The 24,786-nt window shown below is 40.0% G+C and overlaps 1 protein-coding gene across 1 annotated transcript in view; it reads right to left on the reverse strand.

Annotated features, from left to right (window-relative positions):
• Positions 1–19,296: 19,296 nt before the first annotated feature.
• LOC136364479 (beta-microseminoprotein-like) overlaps positions 19,297–24,786 on the reverse strand; it is a 307,144-nt gene continuing 301,654 nt past the window's right edge. The window contains exons 5-6 of the mRNA XM_066324453.1: positions 21,737–21,755; positions 19,297–19,458 (exon numbers count right to left, since the gene is read on the reverse strand). Coding sequence (XP_066180550.1) covers positions 19,297–19,458; positions 21,737–21,755 — 181 coding nt within the window. The remainder of the gene's footprint in view (positions 19,459–21,736; positions 21,756–24,786) is intronic.

Consider the following 24,786-nt stretch of genomic DNA (forward strand, 5'->3'; position numbering starts at 1 on the left):
AATACAATCATTCGGATGACCAAAATGGGGCACCCCTTTCACAGACAGGGTCTGTGGTGTGCTGCACCCACAGTGGATGCTTGTTTGGTGTTGCACAAGTCAGAGTTCCCTACATCTGAGGGGATGTAAGTTTGTCTATATAGTCTCTCTTCCTTTACAGTGTTAATAAATAGTACTTTATAATAGTAATAAATAGTACTTTAAATGACACTTTGCATAATCTGAGTGTCTCAGTTATTGGAACTACATAGGAACAGCAACTCCAGCTGCAAAACACTCAGTTACTAGTGAAGGACAATGGTATTTCTCAGAGCTATTAAATCACAAATCTGGGCTCAACATGAAGATTATCTGCCTACTGCTTGCAAAGCTGACTAAATATTATGGTAATACAACAAAAAATAGAAGTTGGTTGAGCTCCTTACACAGAAAGGAGAGCTTGCCCTTGCAGGCTAAGCAGACTGAGAGTTAGACTCCACTATCAGATGAAGCATTTAAATCTCCAGTAATGTGTGTGATGAGAGGGCACAGCACTTATAAAGATATGTGTGACACTGAAGTGTGGTTTGAACATAATCTTGCACAGGTGTAGCTTTGTAGGTTTAGAAATAAACTTGTGAAACCAGAAAAGTATTCTGCAGTGCCACACTGATATAATCGGTTTTGTCTTGGTCACTTAATTCGTGCACACCAGGAATAACAGAACCTCATACTCCATTCATGCTTCTCCGGGCCCAAATGCATGGAACAACTAACACTGCATCCCAGAACTACAACTCAGAACAGCTGAGATTGGAAGGAAGCACTGGGAACCATCCAGTCCAAACCCTCCAACTCCCAGCAGTGTCACTTTGAGCTCAGGACTCTATTCACATGGGTTTTGGTTATCTCCAGGATGGACACTCCTTGACATGTCTAGGCAACCTGTTCTGCTGTTTGACAACCCTCAGAGTGAAAAAGTTTTTTTCTCATGTTTAAACGAAATTTCCTGGATTTCAGTTTGTGTCCAGAGCATCTTGTCCTCCTTTGGATACCACTAAGAGGAATCTCTTTCTGCTTCTTTACCTCTTTACTCCCTTCCTCTGAGGAATTTGTACTTATTGATAAGATCCCTCTGAGCATTCTCTTCTCCTTGCTAAACAACCCAGACTTTCTCAGCTTCTCCTTACACAACAGGCATTTCTAAATCCCAATTTCTTAATCATCACAGTGGCCTTAACATGCAAGTACTAGTTTAGAGAGATTATAAAATTCCATCCAACAGCTACATCCAACAGCTTACTCAATTTAGGAGGTAGAGTTTCTGGTGCCTATTAACAAGTGATAGCTGCTGTTTTAATACCACTTAAGGACTAATCAAGGCCCAAGAAAACAGTATAGGAGATTAAGAAAAAATGCAGAGTATGGAGAATATCTTGGATGTCAGTCTGAAATATCTTTCAGCGATTATCTCTACTTTTTTATGTAATTTGAACTGTTCAGTGTCCTCTCCTATGAAGTAGGTGGCTATTCAGAATTCGCTGCCTTTTCTGCACAGCACCAGTTACACATTCACGCCTGAGGGACAGTGAACTTTTTGCAATCCTGTTCTGAATTATACAGCTATTTAGCTTTCCCATTAAACCATTCAAAAACAAAACCCCAAAAAAGCAGTTAAAATGCCTGAGAGCAGTACATCCCCAACCAGGCGACAGACACAATGGGGACTATACAGTAGCTGTCCAGCACCCCAGCTCATTACACAACCTAGCAATTAACTGAGGTTGCCTGTGCTCCCTCCCCTCCTTGCATTTGTTCTCTTGAGAGATGACAATCCCTTCTTCTTCCTGTTCAACACTCTTGGAAAGACATGCCAATGACTGTAGGCTTTCCTTTCCCATCCCGCTGCTGTAAAAAGCTTCTAACTACTTCCATTACCACTTCCTTCATGGCTGAAGCAGATTTATTCCAGGCAAAGCACCAGCTACAGTACCTCTTGGCTCATTCAGTACACCTACAAATAGTCCCCAAGGCAGAAACAACATGCTGTGAGCTTGCTTAATGCCAGCACCTTTGGATAAGTGACAAGGACACTATGAGATATAATGAACATTAGGGAAATGTAACTATAGCAACACAAGTATTCACAAAGCAAATCCCCACCATGAGCACAAGGAAACTGCTGTTATTGTATTTGTAAAAGTGCTGATAAAGCAAGAGCTTGGGCTACAACGTCAGGAGAAAGCATGCCTGGCCTGCAGTCTTGCCACAAATGGTAACACACGCAAAAGCATCCCTGTAGCAGACAGAAACTTAGCTCACACACTTTCAGAAATGGTGGATGAAACAACAGATCCAAATCTGAGTCTTTGCAAGAAAATCCCAAACTTCCCTCAGCTCTCTATTTTACTGCAGGTTTAGCACAATGTAATCAAAGGAACCATCCTGATGACACTCTCATGCTGATCAGGAGGCTGCCATTGTTTCAGAAGCAGGTACTGAGCCTTGGTCTCTCATTAACCTGCTTCCACCCTTTTTTTATCCACTGAAAGCAAGCAAGACTTGTAGCTGAGTACTTAACAGGAGCACAGACAATGCTTTCTGACTTCTTTTTTTTTTTTTTTTTTTGTAATCCTAAATTGAAACAATTGAATAACTCTCAGGGAATTTTGACTTTCACTTGATATAAGAAATAAAAAGTTAGTTTATTTAACTTGGAATAGCACTACACAAATTTCTGCAGAACTCCTGGGTTCCTCTCTTCATCATATCTATAATTCATTTTAAGACAAGTGCCTTAACAGTATCATGCCTCATTTTCTTTGTCTACTTCTTTGCTGTCTTAAAGAAGATGCACGAGTCACAGGTAATCCTTGGGAAGTGCTGAGTACTCAAGTAAAAGACAATACAAGACATGAAATATTTTTCATGCTTGCACTTTTCAGTTACCACACATTCCCCTTCACCTCTGTGTGTGAGTTAGGACACATGGATCATATATCTATCTCTATTTTTAGGAAATTGCCACTGAATCATTAAGGAAAAAAATTCACTAAGAGAAAGAGTAGGATTCTGTTAAGGTATTATTTGAAAACTAAGTAGGAACAAAGTGGTATTTCAGAGCTAGAAATTCTGCTAGTATCACCTAAGTTGAGTCACTTAGCATGGTATCAGCACCATTCCTTTTTCTCGACAGCATTTATAGCTCAAAAGACCTAGAACTGTTCCCATAGACAGAATCCAGACAAAGCCTGGAATGCCATCAGCACTGGGATTACCACACCTCTCAGCTCAATACAAATACCCAACTCCTTCAGAGAAACATTGCTCCAGGCACCTCCTTCCAGAGAACTCCATGCCAGCTCCTGCTGAGATTTTCAATGACATAAAGATTTCTCCACCTATTCCTCCCCTCTTAGTAGTTTCATTAATAGGGAAAAAGGTTTACACACCTCACTTCTGGTTGTGCACCTTGACTCCCAGTTTATTGTGAAGTCCTTGACGAATTCAAAGCACAGTTAGGCTACCTCCAGGTGGTCAGGATTTCACTGATCAATGTAGCCAGCCTGTAGCCAGCTGAAGTGATTACAGCCTTGGGCAGGAAAGAAAAACTGTATTCAAAGCTGCTGCTCTCTGTAACTTCAGTCCAACTTGCCTCAAAATCATTATATGGCACAGATGGGGTTAATATGCCCATTACTCCCATGTCTACATCCCCATAGAGGAGCTATGTCCTCTCCATTGCTTTCAGAGGGTTTACACATGTTCAATTCCATTCACAGTTTCCCTCCAAAATGCCAGCACTTCTCTTCCTGTCTGGCTGTTCTTTAAAAGCTGATTGGGATGTGAGTGGTCTGCTTTTAACTCTCAGTCACTTCTATAACAGCTGAGGGTGCCAAGCCCTACTGCTATTGTCCTAATTTCTGGAAGAGATAGAATATACTCTCTCCAAATTCATCTCATGTCAGAAACACGTATGATGTGTACTGGTATGTGAGAAAGATGGCAAGATTGGTAAGGGCATTCACATTAGTGAGGATGCATTTACCTGCCATAGAGCAGGCTGATAATGGACACAGATTACCAACAAATTATGCAGGAAAAGGGGCTAGCTGGAAGAATTTCCACCTTTCTTTAACTTTTTGTAGTAATGTTCTTTTTATTTTTGTTTTCACCTTCTGCTAGATCACAGAATAATCTACACTAAAATCAGACATCTGTTCAATCCTCAAGACACAGTAATGTGTGTGTTTGCATGTGTATGCCTGTATGTGACACTGTTTTCTACAGAACAGAACCAAAAATATTCAATCAATTTTACAATAATATTAATTATTAATGAGTATTAATTTAATATTAATCTTTTACAGCTAGTAGAATCTTTGTAAGTGTGGATTTTACCTTCATTCCTTTCTGGCCAGGAGAATCTTTCTGATCCAAAGGACCTCATGTGTATAGCAGAGCATTAAATAAGGCTTTCTGTGCACAGACTTAAAACTTACCAATGTGTCATAACAGTTCCATGAATTCCTCATTGTCAGCAGAACTGTATCCAACTCCAGCACTGGTCAGGGAAGCTAAAATAATGGTCTTACCAAACTCTAAACTCCAAAGATTTCATACAGTCTACCATGTTAAAGGCCTAAGGTCTACCTAGGTAGCTTTATGTTTGTGTCCTGGGCTCACTGTGCCTATACAAACACCCACTCCCCAGAGCAGCTTTCAGCCAGGGCTCATCTGTGCAAGCTCTGTGCTTGCATGGACATGAGGTGGGGGCTTGCAGAGTCCTATCAGGATGGGTGCTGACAATGGCCTGTCAGAGGGGGAAATCACCCAGTGGGAATATGTGTGATAGACCCACTGGAGTGAATCAGGTCACCTCATGCTGTCAGAAACAATAGGGACAGAGCTCATACAATGGCAAGCAGCCTCGTATATGAAGGTCTGTGGACAAATGGCTCTGCTAAAAAGGTTATCAGCAGTGATACTACACATCGTGACATCACTACAGAGGTGAACTGGCATGTGAAGGGAGGCAGAGGTCTGCTCACCTCACAACCAGAATCCTTAGAATAAAAAATTCTCTCCTAAGTAGCTGAGAGGGCACCTGCTTTGGACTTGATAGGTTGAAAATCCACCCTGCCTAACTCTTTTTTTACCAAAGGATGAAAAGATAAATAAGCTGCAGCAACAGGCTGCAATTGTTTAAACTTAGCAGTGGCTGAAAAGTCTGAAAGGTCCTTTTTCAGCATCCTTCAATGTGTTTCCACATTCTGGATTCTCAGTTGCAGCTAGATCTGTGGTGTAGCTTTCATAATTGCTCCTGAAAACTTTGGCCATCATTTTACAGATTCCCTCCTAAATTCACTCTTTCCCATTAGAAATCCAAAGAAGGAGGGAGGAAAAAAAGGAGATTGGTTAATAACGTTTCAGACTTTTCTACCTTTATCAAAGACCTCCCAAAATCCCTGGCAAATGCAAGGAATGCTCTGTTTTACAGGGGACATATTGTTCCAATATCTAAAACACACTGGGAGAAAATCTTGCTGGTATTATTTCCTACATCTTATGAAGGAAGCTGCAGAAATGCTGTACACAACTAGATCCAAAAAGTGCATTTGCAAAAATGAGAGGAAAGGCAACAGCGCTTACATTTATGAGATTTAAAATATCCAGAAAAAAAGGGGAAACCCATTCACATAATTAATTATGTAACTTTTATAATTAATTTATAATTAATTTGAGCTTCCTGCAACACCCTTCCTCTTTCCTTACCAGAATTAGCCTAAATATAACTTTAACTTTCCCTTCACTGAAGTTTAGTGCCATTGCAAGACCCACACCTCATCCTAACTCTGGATACACATATCTAAGCGCTCACTAGTTGGTTGCTGAACAAATCCACAACTGTACATTCCAGGCTAAGGTATATGTGCTTTTTGAAAACTTCAATATGATGCAGTCTGGTCATATCTTAGAGGCCTAGAGCTGCATTATGAGCAGTTGTGACTTGCATAGTTTGGGGTTTTTTGCTGATATTCTGACTAGACTGATAAAAAGATGGCATTTACATTCTTGCAAAAATCCAGTGACAAATTCCTTGTATTTCAGCTCCATTATGTCCCACCAGCATTTCAAGCCCTTTGATCTCTGAACTACACAGCGTTCAGCATGTATCATTATAATATCATGTTTAGATTTTGTACTCTTGTGATTCTGAGCATAAAATCAATAACATTTTGTTGCTTGTTTTGGGGGGAATATTTTTAAAATTTATTTTTATAAATTATTTTGCGGTCGCCACAAAAGGCTTGTGATTCTTGCAGTTCCCACCAGATGTCAGCAAGTTCTCAAGGATCTCTGGAGTTAGGGGAGTAGAAGCCTCTTTCCGGAGCGCCAGTCACGTACAGCGTCTTTCCCTTTCCAAGAAAACGGGGTAAGGAGCTGAGGACAGTCTTTCCTTGTCAGTGGATGAAACGCTGCTGAGCCACCAGCAGGCCAAAGCTGTTAAGAGTTCACTGCTGTTGAACAATTTTATCTGAAAGGAGTCAATCTCTTTTCGCTTACTATCAGGGAGTAACATCATCTCACTTCTGCTCTCCTCTACCTCAAACACCTACCAGAGCAGGAAGCAGATACAATAACATGCACAAAAAGCAAGCTTGTGTTACTGCCTTCCAGGCTACATACTCAGATGAAGTGGCCTGCCTGAGACTTCACAGGGAGTACTGAACTAAACTGGGCACTGAAGCCAGCTTTCCATTTTGAAAAACATTTGCCAGCAAGCATTTTGCTTTTCTAGGCAGTGGTTCTCTTCTGAGTTTTACTGAGTGCTGAGCATTGTGGTGTCCTGCACAGTATAAATGCCTGAGGTCTCACTACTCAAATATGTCCCAAGAATGAGCCAGCCTGCCAAGAGGCTCTCCTCAATGCATCCCAATTGGCAGAATAGCACTCTCAAGGCTCTGCCATCAGAGGAAATGTTCAGACTCAAAGAGATTAGATGCAAAGACTAAATAAGATGAATAGAAGTTGACAAATATCCAAGATGTATTTTTGAGAATGAAGAGGCTGAACTGAAAATGAATGGATTTTAATGAGAGAAGGAAAGGAAATTCACCATGAATTGCAGACATCTATTGTCCTGAAAGGACATTGTTCCCCACGGCCCCAGAACAAACATGAAAGGAACACATTCCATGAGGTATTGTTGGGGCTGGCTTGACTATGGCAGCTTGGGCTTGGATAGAACTTTTCATGGAGGGCTTCAAATCATTTCACTTCTGAGAACATTATTTATGGGCTTTTTACAGACACTGAAGTACACATTGAGACAAAATGACTTGGCCTTATAGTGAACAGCTCCCAGAGCTGGGAAAGTGAATCCTGATCAGTATCAAAGAACCTCTGCCCTATTGCCTTATTTCTGCAACCTTGCACATGGGGAAACTTGGAAGGTTGTTTTTTTTTTTTTTTGCACCAGCTGTCACAAATGACATTGTACTGAAGCAGTCATTGTCCATAAGAACAGCAGAGCCTGTTTGTGCTTTGTAGCTGGGAATAGATTGCATATTGCTCCCTACAGAGTACACAGCAGCCAAGGCCATGCAGAAGAACAAACACAGTTTGGGCACACTTGGTGCCCTGACAAACTAACAACAGTCTTAGGGTAACTCAGCTCAGGAGATAGTCTCATGTGTTATTCCTGTGACTCAGTAGGTAACCCTAAGTAGTCTTGTGTCCTGCCCACTGCAGCTATCAGTGTTATGTTCTTCTCCTGGCCTATCAAAATAGCTTCCAATCTAAACTGGAGTGTCCTCATTTTAAGGTGTGAGCTGTCTCTAAGAGCTGTGTACATCTTTTGAGAAGTTCATGACTGCAGATAGAACACACACCAGCTACTCACAACTTCATGATTACATGGTCGAAATTTTTATTCCTGAGAATGAGATGGAAAATACTTTTCCAGCCTAGGCTTTGTCTCCACCTTTTTTTCCTACATCAACTAAATCGATCTATATAGTTATCACAAACACCTCTTCTTCTCAGAACTTTTTCCTCAATTGGGACAATGACTAAAAACAATATTGTTCCAATGCTTTCTTTTCTGACAGAATAACAATTTCTCTTTCTGCCATAAACACCTCACTCTGACAAGTACACAGAAACAACCAATATTTAAAAGGTAAGGTAGACCTTGTAACACCTTGTCATCTACTACAGAATCAAATTACCCTTCTTTTTTCCCTCCATCAGCATCCATTGTCATGACAAACCCTACTTACGCATGTGTGACTCTGGGGTTAGAAGCACAAACCTCTGCTATTTACAGAACATTGCTTTTCTCCTTCACTACATGCAGACATGATCACAACTGACACAATGCCTTTGCTCACACAACAGCCAGCCTTGTTCAGTTTGTGGTACAGCCCATGCTGTTGTCCACTGCTTCTGGTACCCAATGCAGCTACACAGTAATTCAAATAGCTGACAGCTTTTTGCAGCTGCCTGAGCTGAGGTCAGATCCATGATCACAATGTTGCTATGAACTTGAAAGGCCATCTGAATGTTTTGCTTTTTATTTGTTTTGTAACTGACGGGAAATGTTCCACTTCTGATGCTATTGTAAGGAATTCAAGCCATAAAGCAGAAGGGTAGCAGGATTCTGATCAGCTGAACACTAACTTCCAATCTAAAAGGCCTGTATTTTAGTTCTGACTTTTCTTGATCCATTTGCCTTCTCAATATTGTTCTATTTCTCATCTCTTAATTATAGCTCATCATTACTTTCTCAATTAAAAAAAAAAAAAAAAAGATGAAGGGAAAAGAATGAAAAGAAAAGCAACAATGAATTTCAAAATGTATCTGGAAAGCCAAAACCTCTTTGGTTTCCTGAAATCTAGACAATCTAGACTGTAGAGGCCCCCAGGAACAATTCCTGTTTCCAAGCACTTAAATAAGCAATTTGAGCCAGAGATTACTTTAATTCTTTGTTAAAAATGATTCCTTAGAGATCAAGTTATTTTGAATGGTCTTGCTGTAATGAAGTATTAATAGAGAGAAATCAATTTCCAGTATCACTGCCATATCATGCTATCAGAAATAAGTGCACCTACCTACTGTGGCTCAGGTTTAGTTACTTCAGTCCTGCTGTAGAGAAGCAGCCCTACCTGTTGCCTTGCCCTACTGCAAAGGAGAATAGCACATGCCATCCCAAGATAGCACACAGAAATATCTGACTCCTTAGTTGCATCGATGGTCATTGTTTGCCTGTGTGTACTTCCTTGAAAAAGAGATGAGTCTCACAGCAGTTGATCATGGAAATCTCCTTGTAGTGAAGATTTGTGGTTTTTCCCAGTCATGTAGTCCCTTCAGGCTTAATTGCATTCCAGTCTGGGTTTAAAAAATTGCTAATGGAAAATACTTCCACACCCAGTGGCTAATTACTTTCTCCCTCAGAAGTAAAATCTTGGGTTTGTTATGAATTCACTATTCTTAACTGTTAGTTTCAAGAGAGAGCAGAAAGGCCTAAAAGGGACAAAGGAGATCCTGTAGTACATATAATATTGTTCTTATGCTTTTGCCTTCTAAACCCTACTTTTAAGTAACTGATAATTAGGATTTAAAACCCAGATTTGTGTTGATGTCTGCAAACCTAGAGCATGAAAAATGTATTGGTGATATTCACTGAACTTTCTATAATTCCCTTTACACTCTATAAGGCTCAGCGTTGCTGACATTAAATGCCTGAAAATAAGAGAGGCCATTCTTCGAAAACCAGAAATTCTTTTAAAAAATAAGCATTTATTTTTTTTTATTCAGTAGTGTTCCAATTGTTTAAAGTTATATGGTCAGATTTTCTCCCTTAGTCACAAGCATTTTTTACTTCATAAGCAGATGACTCCATTACCAACTTTTTCAAGGGGGAAAAAGAAAAAACAAAAAGGCAAAATACTTATCTTTAAAGTAAAGGACTTAGTGATGCTGACAATTCCTACATGATTCCAAATGAAACTTCACATAGCTCACAAGTAGTAGGAAGTTTCTTGCTGGCACCCAAAAGTTCAGAGGATACGCTTTCCTTCATGCCCTATCAGGACCAAAAAGGAAAAAGGCATGAATATAAATATGAACTGTGATTGTGTTCCTGGAAGGAAATGTACCAGGCTGGCATGCAGGAAAGGAGCCTTGGTGTTCCCCAGAAAGTTCTTCAGTTTCCAATACAAGAGGCACTGGCTGTCGTACAAACTGCAGTATCAACCAAGCAGGTGACTCCTAAAATGCACAGCACAGCCTGGAAAGCCACACTGAGATCTACAGTAAGGGGCAATTTGCACATTTAGGGAAACTGTTCTGATCCTTCTTATTTCCTCACTGGACTCCTAGATATTTAGGAGCTAGAATCTTATGGACCTCATCTCTGTTCAGATTTTGGTTTTGTGCTGCCTCTTCTGGCACAAAACAAAGCATAATGAGCTCTAACAGTCCCTCAGTTGCCCATCTTGTCTGAAAGAAGGTCACTCCAACTGGGGCATCTGGCAAGCTAAAAGTAGCAGCACAGCATTTTGAGCGTGAAAGGCAATGCTGAGAAATTAAGTCATTTGGTTCCCAAGCACAGCTGGCTGCCTTCATGTCCCTGAGAGGAGAAGGGCTTGGGGGAGGGGTATAAATGGCATGTTTCAAACTGTCCTTATTAACTAGACATTTCATTTAAATTGTACTTAGCACCTGCCTCCAATTACCTGACTTCAAGGCCCATGCGTGACAGAAGCTGGAGCGCTGATTAAATCCATGCGTGGTACTAGTGAGCCATTAAGCCAAATCAAGGCTCACCGCTCCTTTGAAGGAGATCATTTGTCTTCATTAAAAGTGTCCATCCTTGATTGCCCTGACAGGAGCTTCTCCCTGAAAGATAATAAGGTCTGTTATTGTTGAGAGGTAAAATAATGTATTGCAGCCCTCTGGAGAGTGATTTGTATTTATTAATGTTCTCACAAATTACTGTACCCTGATTAACCTGTGACTGTGACAGGCAGCAGGGTGTGCTGCTCATCACAGCCATGTATGCCAGCCCCTGTTCCTCCTCAAATCACTAAGTGGTAAAAGCACATAAGGAGGGCCTCCTGCCCTGCAGTGATGCCTTAGGTCCATCAGAGAGTGCTGGACAAAGCCTTAGCCAGGTTGTATAAACCCAACGAATCACATCTTTGATCAGGTCCTAATCTTTGGTCCAGATAGAGTGGACTACACAAATGTCAACATCTTTGATGTCAATAATATTACTATAATACTACACATTTAAAGCAGTGTCTCATACTTCTCATCCACAGTTTCAAGTATGTTACAAAGGAAGCCCAACTTCATTCGTCGGGAAAGGGAAAAAAATGGAAATTCAAAACTTTCTCATGATTATCTGAGAAGCCAGGAAAAAAATGCAGGTGTGGAATTCATGTTTTTCGAACCATTAGCCATGCCTTTGGTGCATTGAACACTCTACAAATCCTAATGCACTGTTCTTTTGTGACAATCAAAATCAAACTAGAAGCACTGTTCTTCCATAACAACATCATAAGTAAACCTTCTCCAGAGGTCCTGTTCACAGTTGACAGGAAAGATGCAGGGGACTTAGAAGTAGTTAAATAGCTGCATATCCTACTGCAGTGAGAGTATTTTGTAGTCCATCTCTGGGTCTCTTCTGTCCACTCCCCAGAAATTTAGAGCTTATAATTTGCTACAATAACCAATTCTGGCTAAACTGAGCTTCTTCCATTCCTGGCCTTCAGGTAATTCTCATCAGGCCACTATGCTGGAGTCCACTTCCTGTGAGAAAACTGTGCCAGACAAACAGTGCCCAGGTCAGAAAACAGGAATGTGTCTAAAGATCTGCTCTCATCTTTGGTATCAAACTTCTGTTAGTTCAGCAGTAGTTAAATAGGGACATTTGAGTCAGTCCTCCACAAATGAAAGAGACACAGTATGGGAAGTTAAAAGAAAGCAGAATTTAAGAGCAAATTCAGAAGGGATTTTCCACTGACACTTCTGGGTATAGCCAGTTTGAGTTGCTTCTAGCATATCTTCAAGTCAGATAACTCTGGGATCATTTTACTCCCTAAATTCATAACCAAACTGAGCTTTTGATACAGTGACAGAAAATGGGTTTGTGCTCTGAGTGCTCTAAAGCAGAGACAGGAACTTCCCAAGCAGAAAGGCTCCACGGCCTTATTATGTTATGGAGGCAAGGGCTGTGAGGCCACCGCAGCCATGACCACAGAGTGAGCAGAGGCTGATACTCCCCAGAGGAGCAGGGCCAGCAGCACTGCAGTGTGCAAGATCTCTGCTCATGCAGAAAGCACACCCAGGCTCAGACCAGGCCACACTCTGCTAAAGGGGTGTGAGAGCCGAGGGGACCCATTGTATGCCCTTTTGTAAAATAGCCTTTTGGTCTGTTAAAGGAGAAAGCACTTGGTTGCCAAAACAATTTAGACTGTCTGCACAGCTGAGGGATGGCCAGGGAGAAGTTTCAGTAGCCTGGAGGCTGGTAAACTACTCTTGCAGATTGAAGCTCCAACTTTTTTCTAAACTTTGAATTTCTTGTTTTGGCAAGTCTTCTCATTTCTTTAAATACGCACTTAAAACAGTCATTTGTTTAGAACTGATTTACTAGTGACAATAGCCAGACAAAGAAGCAGAGCATGAGACCCTAAAATTCTTCAAATGTCTCTTTAAAACTATCTTTCATAAAGATCTGTAAAAAACACTGAGTGATGTTTAGACAGTTGAAATGTCCTCACACTTGTTTTAAGTATCCAACTGTCAGGCCACAAAGAGTCTGAGTTTGCTACAGCCATCCCTTCTGAGTATGGCTCTAATTCATTAAGCCTAGCAGCTCAGAAGCTTTTAATTTTTATGATCAAATTCCCTTTCACATTGGCCACAGAAACAGCCAGCACTTTGTAACTCCTTTTACAACACATACCCTTATTCTGTACCTCTTTCCTTGTAGATCTTTCCTGGTGTTTCACTTTACTCATGCTTCACAAGTGATATTTAGCTGTCTCATAGAACTACTTGCAGCATTTCCTGTGGAAGTTTCATTGTTATCTACTGACTTCAACAAGGTGACACCTGAAAACCTTATTTCATAATTACAACTTCTAAATTAATGAGGTTTGGACTTGAAATTTTGTATTAAGTTCATCCATCTTATACAGCATGTACACATCTCTAGGTGAAAAGATATGGGAAAAAATTTACAAGAGTTGTCTTATAGAGTATGTTTATTGTTCTGCAGTGAAATTTGTATCATTCTCTTTCTCCTGGAATTTTTGAAATGAAGCCTAAGTAACACCCAGGGATCTAGGCTGTTGAGCTCACTTCTAAATAAATCATGCATATGAGTACTCTGCAGCTCCATTTATTAGCACTAAAAGTGATAGGGAAAGGCATTTTATCTAAAAGTGAATACTGAAAAGAACACAGACTTCACTTCATACTGTATTTTACTTTGCCCTCAGAGCTCTTTGAGCCAAGACAGTCAAACTACTGAGAGGTCAGAAAGAAGAGGGCAAATTCTGATGGACTCACATGTGGCCTGTCAATATCTTACTGAGACTAAGCTCTCTGCTCTCATAAGCAGCCTGGATTCCTCATCATTCCTCATATGCAAGAAAAACCTGTCATGTCTCTTAATGTGTGGCTGAGAACATCAGTCACTTATCAGAAGCTGGTTGATCTGGCAGAGGCACATTTGTTGGAATGTAATGTTCAGGTGGTTTTGATCACGCCTGTGTCATTAAAAATGCGGTATGTTCTGTATATCCTGTGATTCTCTCCACACCACAGCATTCTGGATTTCTCTAGTCTGAGCTTGAAGTCTTTAATTAGTCCATTACACCAACCCTCTGACATTTCCTCTCAGCCCAGGAATCCTTTGGTATCCTGTCTTGTTATCTCCAAGGCAAATACGAATAAGGGTCTCGACGATGGGATAAATAGTGCAGAAAACAGATGTGAGGGGCTGCAAAGTGTATACATTATGAACAGTATTGCAATAACATCTTTAATCCCTTAATGAGGGCACTTTGTCAGGGTAAGGGAAGATAGATTGAGGGATTTTGCTGCTGTACACAGAAGCCCAAAGAATGCTCTTAAGCTAACAAACATAGTCAACATCACAACACATTCTTACTATCTTTGTAGCCCATGAAACTTGCTCTCATTTGCACATGTTTTCAGAAATTCTGGTTTTATTTTCAGGGAAGGATCCTCTTGCATTTATTAATATATTTATTAGCTTTAACAACAGCACAGAAGGAGTGTTATAAAATGAACGACAGTTGAGAACAGCTGAGATCTACACACCTTTGTTGGGCATTTTGGGCAATATTTTTCATGATCTGCTTACAGAAGCTGCCACAAGTGCTGTGTTTGGGAAGTCCTCAAGTGCTGTATTTACGTGGGAAAGTCTACATGAGCCCAGTAACCAAGAAAATGCAGTCTAGGGAGCTGATTGTCTGACACTGCTTTACTTCCCAGAGCTCTGGGGATGCCTGCTAATGATGTAACACATCTAGGCCCTTTTGTGGGGCAGGCCAGATTCCTGTCCATGATCAGAAATAGCATGCAAGAGGCTTGTCTTGTGGTATTCTGGCATTTCTGCCTCCAGACCCAGATGGAAACCAAACATGAAAGAGCATCTTATTCCAATAGTTTAGACACTCCAAAGCTTTTTGTTATGTTTGGTACTAAACTTGTGGGATGAAAGCAGGCAGAGAGAAGGGTTGGCACAAACAATTTTTCCCTTTTCCCATCTAGACTTCGGTTATGGAAAGATTTTTGATTTCTTTATTTTTTTTCCCTCTAAGATGTACACCTGAATGTCACAGAATTTAGTGCTACTGATATCTGTGGCTGCTAGTGCATAATCATTTATCCCTGGTGTTATATGAGAAATCAGCACTTACTCTCCTAATCTTACAGGCAGCAGCAGCCTAACACTAAGCATACTGCTAGACAGAAGATGCAAAGAAAATGTTAGAATAAAGAAATAAGAGCAGCATTTTCTGTAACAAGCTAATATCACAATCCAGTGTATTATCTATGCAACTGTTTGGAATAGTGGGGAAAAATGAAGTACTCAAACTTAAACTCTTCATGCAGTAATTATTAGCCCTCTCCTTATAAGCGTAAAAAGCCAGGCATGGAAAAGACGAGTTCTGTTTTTTCAGTGCATTGACCAGCATAAAGGATCTGGCACAAGAAAAAGCTACCCAGAAAATAGGGGTTGGTAAAATTGAATACAATTGTAGGGTAAAAGAGAAGAAGCACATGCAGTGTTTCCCATTCAAGTGACAATCCATTTTCAGCCTTGGCCTTTAGGGCTTTGTGCCATTGCACTCTCATGTCACACTGCAACCTGCCAGTATTAATCTTAAGTGGAGAGGGTAGAGTAAAAATTGGGAAAGTATCTAAAAAGGTTGTATCTTTCTCTCTGAATCCTAACCAAACCATCTAAATCTAACTGTGAACAGAGGCTGAGCAGAGGGCATCCAGGCCATCAAAGCTTGTCCTCCACAGTGTAGACAACCCAGCAACAACTGAGCTGACAGATATATGAAGGCTCTTTAGTAAGATTTTCAAAACTTCCAGCATCTGGCTGGGCTGGAAAATCCCAGCCTATCCTGTGGAACACTAACACACAACTTCTGTTTCAGACTCCAGCTGAAACTAGGGACCATAGAGACATCCATGAAAAGAATCACTGTTAGCAACAAGGGGAACCTTGAACCGAGCTTTTCCAAGCTGCCAAGATGAGCCACAGAAGCCATTTTAGCAGTCAGTTTCAAGTTGAACAGAACTGGAAAGATGAGTCTACATCCATTTGTGTACAATGCAGCAGGTGGAATATTGCTATCTCATGGCAATATAGAATAAGGCGCTTACATCTTCTCAATATGACAAGATCTCTGGAATCTCTGTTGCATATATTATTCTGCCTGCTATCACAAAAAATTACTTGATTTCACTGTGAAAATTGTCTTCACCAGCACTGAGACTTCATTGCAATGGATGCATGGATGCTGTGCAGTCCCTGCCTTCTCAAATTATTCTGTAAAATATGATACCTGATTTTATGTATGTATGTATATCTCTGGAGATATATCCAATACTAAAACCCCTGCTCCAAACACTTATTAAGTTTATAATAAAATTATCTTCCACTTTCTTTGATTCTAAGAATGGCCAAAACCAAAAGAGATGTAGCAAAAAAACCCAGTATATATATACATATGTAATTCATGTGTGAATAGCTGTCTTGACTCAGAATAACTCTTCCTGTTGCTTAAAGAAGGATTTCCAGCTAGCAGTCTTAGTGACATAGCAACCAGTTTTTTTTGGTGGAGGTTTCAATTTCTCCATTTCCTATTCTCATGGCAATCTTTAGAGGTGAATTATTCTAAGTCTCAAACCTCTTAAGTTCAAACCAGGGATTGCAATCGTGCTTATATTCCATCAGCACTTCAGGAGACTCAAGTGAAGTTCCAAGTGTCAAGTGCTGTCCAGATCAGAAAGAGAAACAAAAAGCCAGTCCAGCAATTTGCACTATGCTACATATCATGAGAAATAATAAACTTCTAAGGGTTTTCTACATTTTATACAGTCGGTGGCTGCTCTGAGTAGTGCTTGATCATATTTAACCTCAGGTTTTGGTGGGATTTTTGGCATGAGTATCCAAAATAGTTGCATTAAGTTTTCATTTATACTATTGAAAAGGGAATTTAAAAATATCAGAGCAGGAGGCCTTTTTATTACCTATAGTAGTCAACAATTTTCATCCTTTGATCTTCCTCCAATTAATTTCAAATGGCATGAGGGAATAAACAGGATTAGCCAGTCAGCCTCATTTCAAAGCTTTGATCAGTTTGTAAATGAACTTAAGACAGCTAACTATTCTCCAAGTGGGGAAGCTCAGCATCATCAATGATGAATGCCTATATTTCGTGACAAGGTCTATTTCCATCTGCACTGAGACTTCCTAACAGCACACATGTGGCAACTTGTGCAACTGCTGCATTACAAATTGGATTGCAGAAATTGAAAAGCTTTTCAGTCCTTCTATGTAAAGAGTGGGCACAATGCCAGACCTGGAATAAGGGAAGGTGCCAAGTTTCCAGTGGTCATGAGTCACTACTGCTAAAAAAGAAAATGCACACACATATACGTGTATGTGTGCATGCATATAAAACATATTCTGCACTTTCTCACTGATACTGTGTACTTTCTCACTTTTACTCAGAGTAGTCAAATTCAGGACTTTTAATTCCTGTCCAGATTTTCTGAGGGGAGAAAGGGTAGTCTCTTCCTTCACATTCAGTTTTGTATTCCACAGAAGTGGGTCAATAATACCTGTTTCCAATTGCTATAAAGTAGCCATGGACTCATCTGATAAAATTACACCTTATACATCTGATAAAATCAATTCAAAACAATGACTGCAGCGTGATTAGGAACAGTTGCAAATTCAATTCCATTCACACTCACTTCTAACTTTATTTTAACTAAGTGCCACTTTTCCACAGCTTTATTGCTTCCTGAAGCTGGCTCAAATGTTGCTAGCTTTGTTTATAGAAAAGCAACACAGAAGGGTGTGAGAGAAATACACACTTAACACTGTTCTGAGTTTCACATCTGTAGAGATATAAAATTATTTGTCTACTTGGGACATTAGATGATAATAAGTTATTAAATTAATCTAGATATACATACTATAGCAGAATTCAGAATTAGAACATCACGTTTAGTTGTAGAGAACATCAGTTTAGGCTTTCTGAAAATGACAATTACACCAAGCTCCAGGGTTCTCCACCTGATTTAGCCCTCTGTGTGATGAGCATTAATTACACTGCATATAGATCTGGCACTGTCATACCTTGAAGTTACCTTGAAAATGTGGCAATTTAATGGATCACTACTTAAACAAAAAAATAAGTGTCTCTGAATGTTTAGATCCAGAAGCAGTACAAGGAATCCCTCAGATTAAAGTAAACAAATATTTTCCTTTACTTCTGGTACATAATCTCTTGAACTGTGGTAAAATGAGACTTGAAAACTAAGCAACAAAATACAAGAAGGCGATTACTGAGCACTTACAAAGCAAAGCAACCAGTGATCTTCAGCAACACACAGAACTCTTATAGCTGCAAAACAGCAACATAAATATACACAGCATATTATAAACAGCAACATTTCCTGGGAATTCCTAATGCAGCTCTATACCACACCAAAGAAGCCAATAACATTGTTGGAAACACAGATCCAAAGAGAAAAATATTTTGCAGTCTCTTTTATACACTGTAACCTTGCTGGGGAAGGAAAAAAAAATGAAAAGAAAAAGAAAAAAATTGCTTCCAAGTAGGGTGAAAAGATGAAGGAGAAGAGGGGGAATGGATGGGTGGGACTCCAGACCGAGTGTCTCTTCCCTTTAGAATTTGTTGCACATGTCAGCCTACAACAAGCCAGTGGAATTGTTCAGGGCAGACCTTATTAATTACTATTCAGTTGGTGGCAGATGATAGTGCTCACAACTACAATTGTCATTTTGCCATCAATCATCCCAATCCATGCACTTGCCAGAGCAGCAGCCTTTGAAAAAAGCAAGCACAAGCAGTGAGCAGGCATCTGTGATGATCTACAGGGGCTTCCCTGGGAAACTGCTCCACAGAATTTTTCACCTTGAATTTTCTACCTTGAATGGCCTCAAGAAGACCATCCCCTCCCATCCCACTCTGCTCTTTAAAAACCTGCACCTTGTTCTCCTCAGGGTGCCACACTCTGCTGACTGGATGGAGTGGCATGAAAAGCTTTCATTCACATAAACCTGTACTGTTCATATAGCTAATATCCTTCCACAGCACTGGCATCTAGAGGAGGAAGCCAAAGCAAATGGAAACACTAAATACTATTGTCAAGTGAAAGTTTCCGACTTTTTGGCAGTGGAACTAGGATGCTTTTTTTTTAGAAAGTAAAATATTGACTCCATCCCACCCCTCTCCTCCAAGCAGATGGAAAACGAAGCCATGTCAACCTATACTGCTGGAAAGCATGTCCAATACTTTGGGAGAAAAACTCAGGAACAGCTTATGCAAGGAAAACACTGGTCTGGCATTTTCTGGCCAAATCAGTGGCAACTTAGGTCATCTGCAGCAAACACGCCACTTAGACATACCCAGAGAAATGTCAGGCTTTTCCAGCCTGCTAACTCATAAATTCCAGTCAGTAATACTGATTTTTCACTTGCTTATACTGGGATCTTTTTGCTTAGTCCTTCTGCCCTTTGCAGCCAATATTTTCTGCCAGTGGTGCATTCTGAGATGTAACTCCAGGTTCAAATCTAAATGTCACACCTGTGCCAAGCCAGCCTTCCATGCTGGAATGGATTCCAGCCTCAGGAGCAAGAACATCATAACCTTGTTCAGCATGCTACAGAAAATGTTCATAACAATCTGAAGCCTGCAGCACATGGTGTTAATTTCTTTTTTTTTTTTTCTTTTCTTTTTTTTTTTTTTTTTTTTTTTTTTTCTTTTTTTTTTTTTTTGTAATTGTTGTACTTCTAGTTTCAGAAATTAATCTAATACAATATTCTAAGGAGAGTTCTGCTTCTCAGGTTTTGTGAGGATAGGCATTAGGGAGATAAAACACAGACATATGATTCTAATGACTGGGAGATTCCAGTTGTTGAATTCTTAACCAAACTCTGACTATTTAGAGGTTCACCCATTACTTGCAGACCAGATGGGGTGAGGAATTCATTTGCTTTGCCTGAAAGCTCATACCCTGGGAGCTGCTTGTCATATTCACCTTTTTATTGCTAAGTTGTCCTTCCAGTTCTCAGCATGCTTTTCTGCTGTGTTCCAGGAACAATAAGAAAGTTCTTCCATTGCATATTCAGTGCATGAGTTTCCATGCTTGCAGCCTAACCCCATAAAGCCTAGAAAAAGTCAAGCTGATGTGGCCAAAGATTGCCTTGAAATTTACAGCACGGCTTAGATTCTGGTAAGCAGTTTCTTTACAAGAAATTTCTTGTTTACTGATCATGATGAACAACATCATAGTCAAGTTTGTTCTTTGCTGGGATTTCTTAGAATTCTTAGAGAGTGAAGACATGTTTTATATTTGGATTGACTGAGGGTGAGCAATTCCAGACTGAGCCGTTTGGCCTGCAGGGCCTGTGGGCCTCTGTGACACAGGTAAAAAATTCACATTTTATATTAAGGCGTCCTGGGAAATAATGGGTTTCTAAATGTAGAATTATAACTCTGGCATTTTAGCCACCTTAAGACTAAGATAAATACGGCTTGTTTGCATTCTCTGTATACCCTGTAATTGTAAACTATGTTGTGAATCTATATAAATCGCTGTCCGGAAAGACAGTGGGAGTTCGACATGGTAGCCACATTGGTTGAGATGTGTCATTTGCTCTGTCCAGCCTCCTATTAATCAGAGTATCTGCAACAGTTCTTTGTCATAAGACACACATAAACTACTGCTGAAGCCTGCTTTTACTGTCCCACACACAGCACCTAATCCAGAATTTTGTGTTAGTGAAACAGAACCGTGAAGAGACTTTCTTTTCCCAAGGAATACAGTTACATGTAATACAGTTCATGTCTCATGACGGGTCATAAGCAGGCAAAGGATGAGAGAAAAGTTTGCCAGTGCTGCCCCATTACAGCACACATCCTGTACATAGTCCAGTTTACACCTCCACAGCTCTTTGCTTTACTTTTGATTTTATAAGAACAAACTTAAACTTCCAACGGGAACTGACTTCTCTTTCAGGATCCTTTTGTTCTGACATCTTCTTTATTTGTTTCAGAAGCACACAAAACCCCTTTTACATATTGTGGGGGCAGTGTAAGGACCTGCCTGCTGTGGATCTCTAGATAGATTTTAAAAAGAGCTATTACCACTATAGTATTTACTAACTTGCCCAATACCTCCATGTATATATACATTACATCATGATCAACATCTAAAATAGTTTAAAAACACAAGGAAGGCTGATCCATTTAAAAATAAACCTCCACCTCTTCGTGTTGTTTTCAGAAATCTGAGCACTGGATAAAAGCAGACCATGAGCAAGCTGCTTGAGTCAATAGATCAGAACCAGTGGTGAAATGATACACGATGTCTGTCTTTTCTGAGGCCAACATAGTCCATTTATGTTTAACTTCCATTGCAGTAAGAGCAAACACAGTTCTTTTCCATGCTGCTAAGGAGTATTAACATGTATCCCTTGGGAAATCCAAACCTGATCTTTCTCTTAATCTTTTATTTTGCAATGCAGCCACAAAGAAAGGTGGTACAGACTAGATATTAGTTTGCTAGTCATGAAGTCCAGATCTGTTCCCGTATCATGGACACTTTTACAGCTCACTTAAAGTGTTTTCATTAGTCTCCTAAATAATCTCAATCTGTATATGTATATTGTACTAAAAGAGATTTTGAAGTATTTTCTACCTTTAAAAGACTAAAATTAAAAAACAAATCCATGTAGCTATATTTCACAGATTCACAGAATGGGTACTTCAGGACATGAGCTGAGCTGCAGACTAACACACCCTCTACAGCATACAGCCTTCTTCTGGGTTCCTTTGGCAGGTTTCAGTCTTATTTTCCAGGACCATAGTAGAAAAGGAGACACTAATGTACAAAGAATGAGGAGAATACATTGTGATGAGCCTTGGCATCCTTCTACAATCAGGAGGACAAAACAGCTATCATGTTCTGAAGGTTGTTCTCACTTTTCTAATGAAGTTAACTTTGCAGGCACACAACAGCACTTGGAGGGGGAAAACCTCAAAATATGTGCGAGTGTGACTAAGCTTTTCTAATTTTGTTTTTCTTCTCAGTGTGAAATTTTGTTTTGAAAATTTAATTTCTGTGTACAAAATGAAGGCATTTTAAAAGATCAAAGTGAAGCAATGTTTTTAAACTACTGAAAAAACATTTCAAGAAATTCAACCTATTTTTTTATATTTTGACTAGCAACTTTCTAGATTTCACTTTTTCATTCCAGTAAATAAAATACCCAGCTTCTTTATTCTCTCATTTTTCATGGGAAAAAGAAACCAGAAAAACCAACAAATAAAACACAAAAGTATCACTGCCCCAAAACCCAAACCACAACAGAAATTAATTACTCAAAGTCCATACAACTGCTAAAGGAGATAAGAAGTAGTAAGGGATTTTTTATAAGAACTGGACTGTCATAAAGATGCCAGAGTAAGGCTTGCAGGCATTTCCATGGCAAGCATTATTAAGCGCCAGAGAAACAAAAGGAGATTGTTTTTAACATTTGGAATATTTATCGAGCATTGAGTATATTTATCTGTTCTGAATCACTTTGAACTTCAGAGGCAGTAACCTCTTACTAGGTTTCAACAATGATCAAAACAAACTAAATGGGACATTGTGAACAGTTCCCATTTCAAAACATTTGAAGGTTTTGCACCCTGAATTTGATTCTGCTTAAGTAAATCTCATAAAATGGTAAAACATCTTGTAAAATCTGCATAGAAGAGAAGCCTGTGCTACACTGTCCTCCAAGTCCCTAATTGTGTTCTGTCTCCATGGGTCTATCACAAACAATGTCTCCACAACCTCCCAGCCTCTGCAGGAACAAGGAGCCCCAGTCCAATTCTCATGTACTCCAGCAGAGGTTGGAGAGGTTTAAATATGGATCTTACTGTCAGTAAGTCTTATTTCACATAAATAAAAGTTTTACTGACATTTAATCACTACTGAGGTAAACAGAGCTAATTTGTTTCTTCCAAAGCCTCTTCTGGGCAAAGTCAGAATTTCCAAAATTTTTGTTGTTTGGACAAGAAAAAGTGGCAAATTGCATGATCCTTCTCATCTTTATGTGCCAGGAAAGCATCATGGTGAGCAAAAGGAAAAGAGACCACTGTGGTAAACATGGTTTGGAACAAGCTTCCGCTAAGAGTCTCTGGCAACAGATGAGAGCCTTCCACCACAATATCATTATTTCCATTTAGCAAATTCAGATTTCATGGCTACTTTCAAGAGACCACTGTCCTGCTACTAACATCACTGTATGACCTTCTGCAAGTCCAACAGCAAATCTGTTCTTTGCGTTGAAGCAGAAAATAAGACTTCACTGGCCACTTTTCATGTCAAAGCCAGTAGCACAAGAAGTGCAAGGCTTATTACCCATTTATCTACTGTAAGGACCACAAAAATATCACTTCATTCTTCCTCTCTCTACAATATCAATCTAACATAATTTTTTCTCATTTAAATATTATCTTTAATACATGAGGAGCCCGTAGCTCCAGCTGAGAGTGTTGTCACATTGCAATAAATGGTCTATAAATGCACTTATTAAATCTTCACTGTACACTTAATTCAGACTTTTATTCACATCAGCCCCACACTGGGCTTGTGTCTGTGCAGCAATATTGTGGAGTTATCAGTTTAAGCTAACAGGCCTAACTGAGGCTCCTTGATCGATAAGGCAGGTCCTAGAGGGGGTCTTGTGTGCTAGCTGCACATAATTTGCATTTAGTCAGCTAGTTGAAACTGGTATGGAAACTCAGCTGCTCTGGAGAAAAAAAAATCAGTGGATTGCATCGCATATTCACACAGCTCTTTCTGCATGGAATCCTCTTTTTAATGTCTCCCAACCTCTCAGACTCCCCATTCACTCTCTTCCCATGCAGAATCTTTTATTTCTTGTCGCTGTTTCCTTCCTCCCACTTAAAGACTTTCTCCTCTCTTTGTCTGTTTTATATCCCAAACATATTTAGCAGCAGCCTTTTTCTTGTCTTCCCATTCCTGCTCAGCACTGACAGCCACATTTGTTCTTTCCAGTTCCTGGGGTGGCAACCACCTTTTCTGTTTTCCACCACACACAGACAGGTAACACTGTACATGTCTAGCTCTAAGAAACCTTGGTGAATGCTCTGTATTTTTCTCCTCATTCTGTGTCTTTCCTGCTTGTGCCCAGTAATCCTGCTTGAGTGATGTGGAGTGATGCTGCTGCATTCAATTTCTTCCTCAGAATCTGTGTATGGAAAGAGGTATCTAATAACCAGTAGCCAGGAGGGAAGAGGAACATGTGTAGGTTCCTTCCTGACACTTTTTCTGCCTCTACACTCTACTTTTGAGGGGTCATTTCCTGCAGAACTGATTTGGAACTATTTGTAAATGAGGCCCAGAATGAAGGACTTTTCACTTAGACAAACTAAAACGTGAGGTAACACAAGGTGTCCCAACTCATAGACACACATCTGTTTCCAGCTCCTTCCAGAACTGACAAGGAGCTTGCATCATGCTTATTTCTGCATCCCCACAGAACCTCTGCTGATTGAAAGGGACAGAGCACATCAGCCACATGGTTTTTGTTTATTTCTCTTTTATCAGTCTCTGTCATGAACCTCTCCCACCCCACAAACAATTGAAGTACCAGAATTTCATCTAATGCTTTCCATCCCTTCTTTTCAAAGGCTCTGCTCTCTCAACACCTTCCAGCACATCTGCAGACAAAGGTTCCCCTGGGTCAGCTGCCAGTCTTCTCGTCTCTGCCTATCACAAGTCTGGCATTAGAACTGGTCACAGCTGGGGTAGGGGAGCAGGAAGAGGATGAATGATCTGCCTTTTCTGCTTGCTTGAGACCCAGCCAGGAAGCTTAAGGCAAAGTCCATAACAATATTTTGGGGAATCTTTAAAAATCATAGTTCTGAGGTTTTTCTGCAAAAAGTAGATTATTTCATTTTGTGGAACCAT

Source organism: Sylvia atricapilla, chromosome 8 (assembly GCF_009819655.1).
Source record: "Sylvia atricapilla isolate bSylAtr1 chromosome 8, bSylAtr1.pri, whole genome shotgun sequence".
NCBI lineage: Eukaryota > Metazoa > Chordata > Aves > Passeriformes > Sylviidae > Sylvia > Sylvia atricapilla.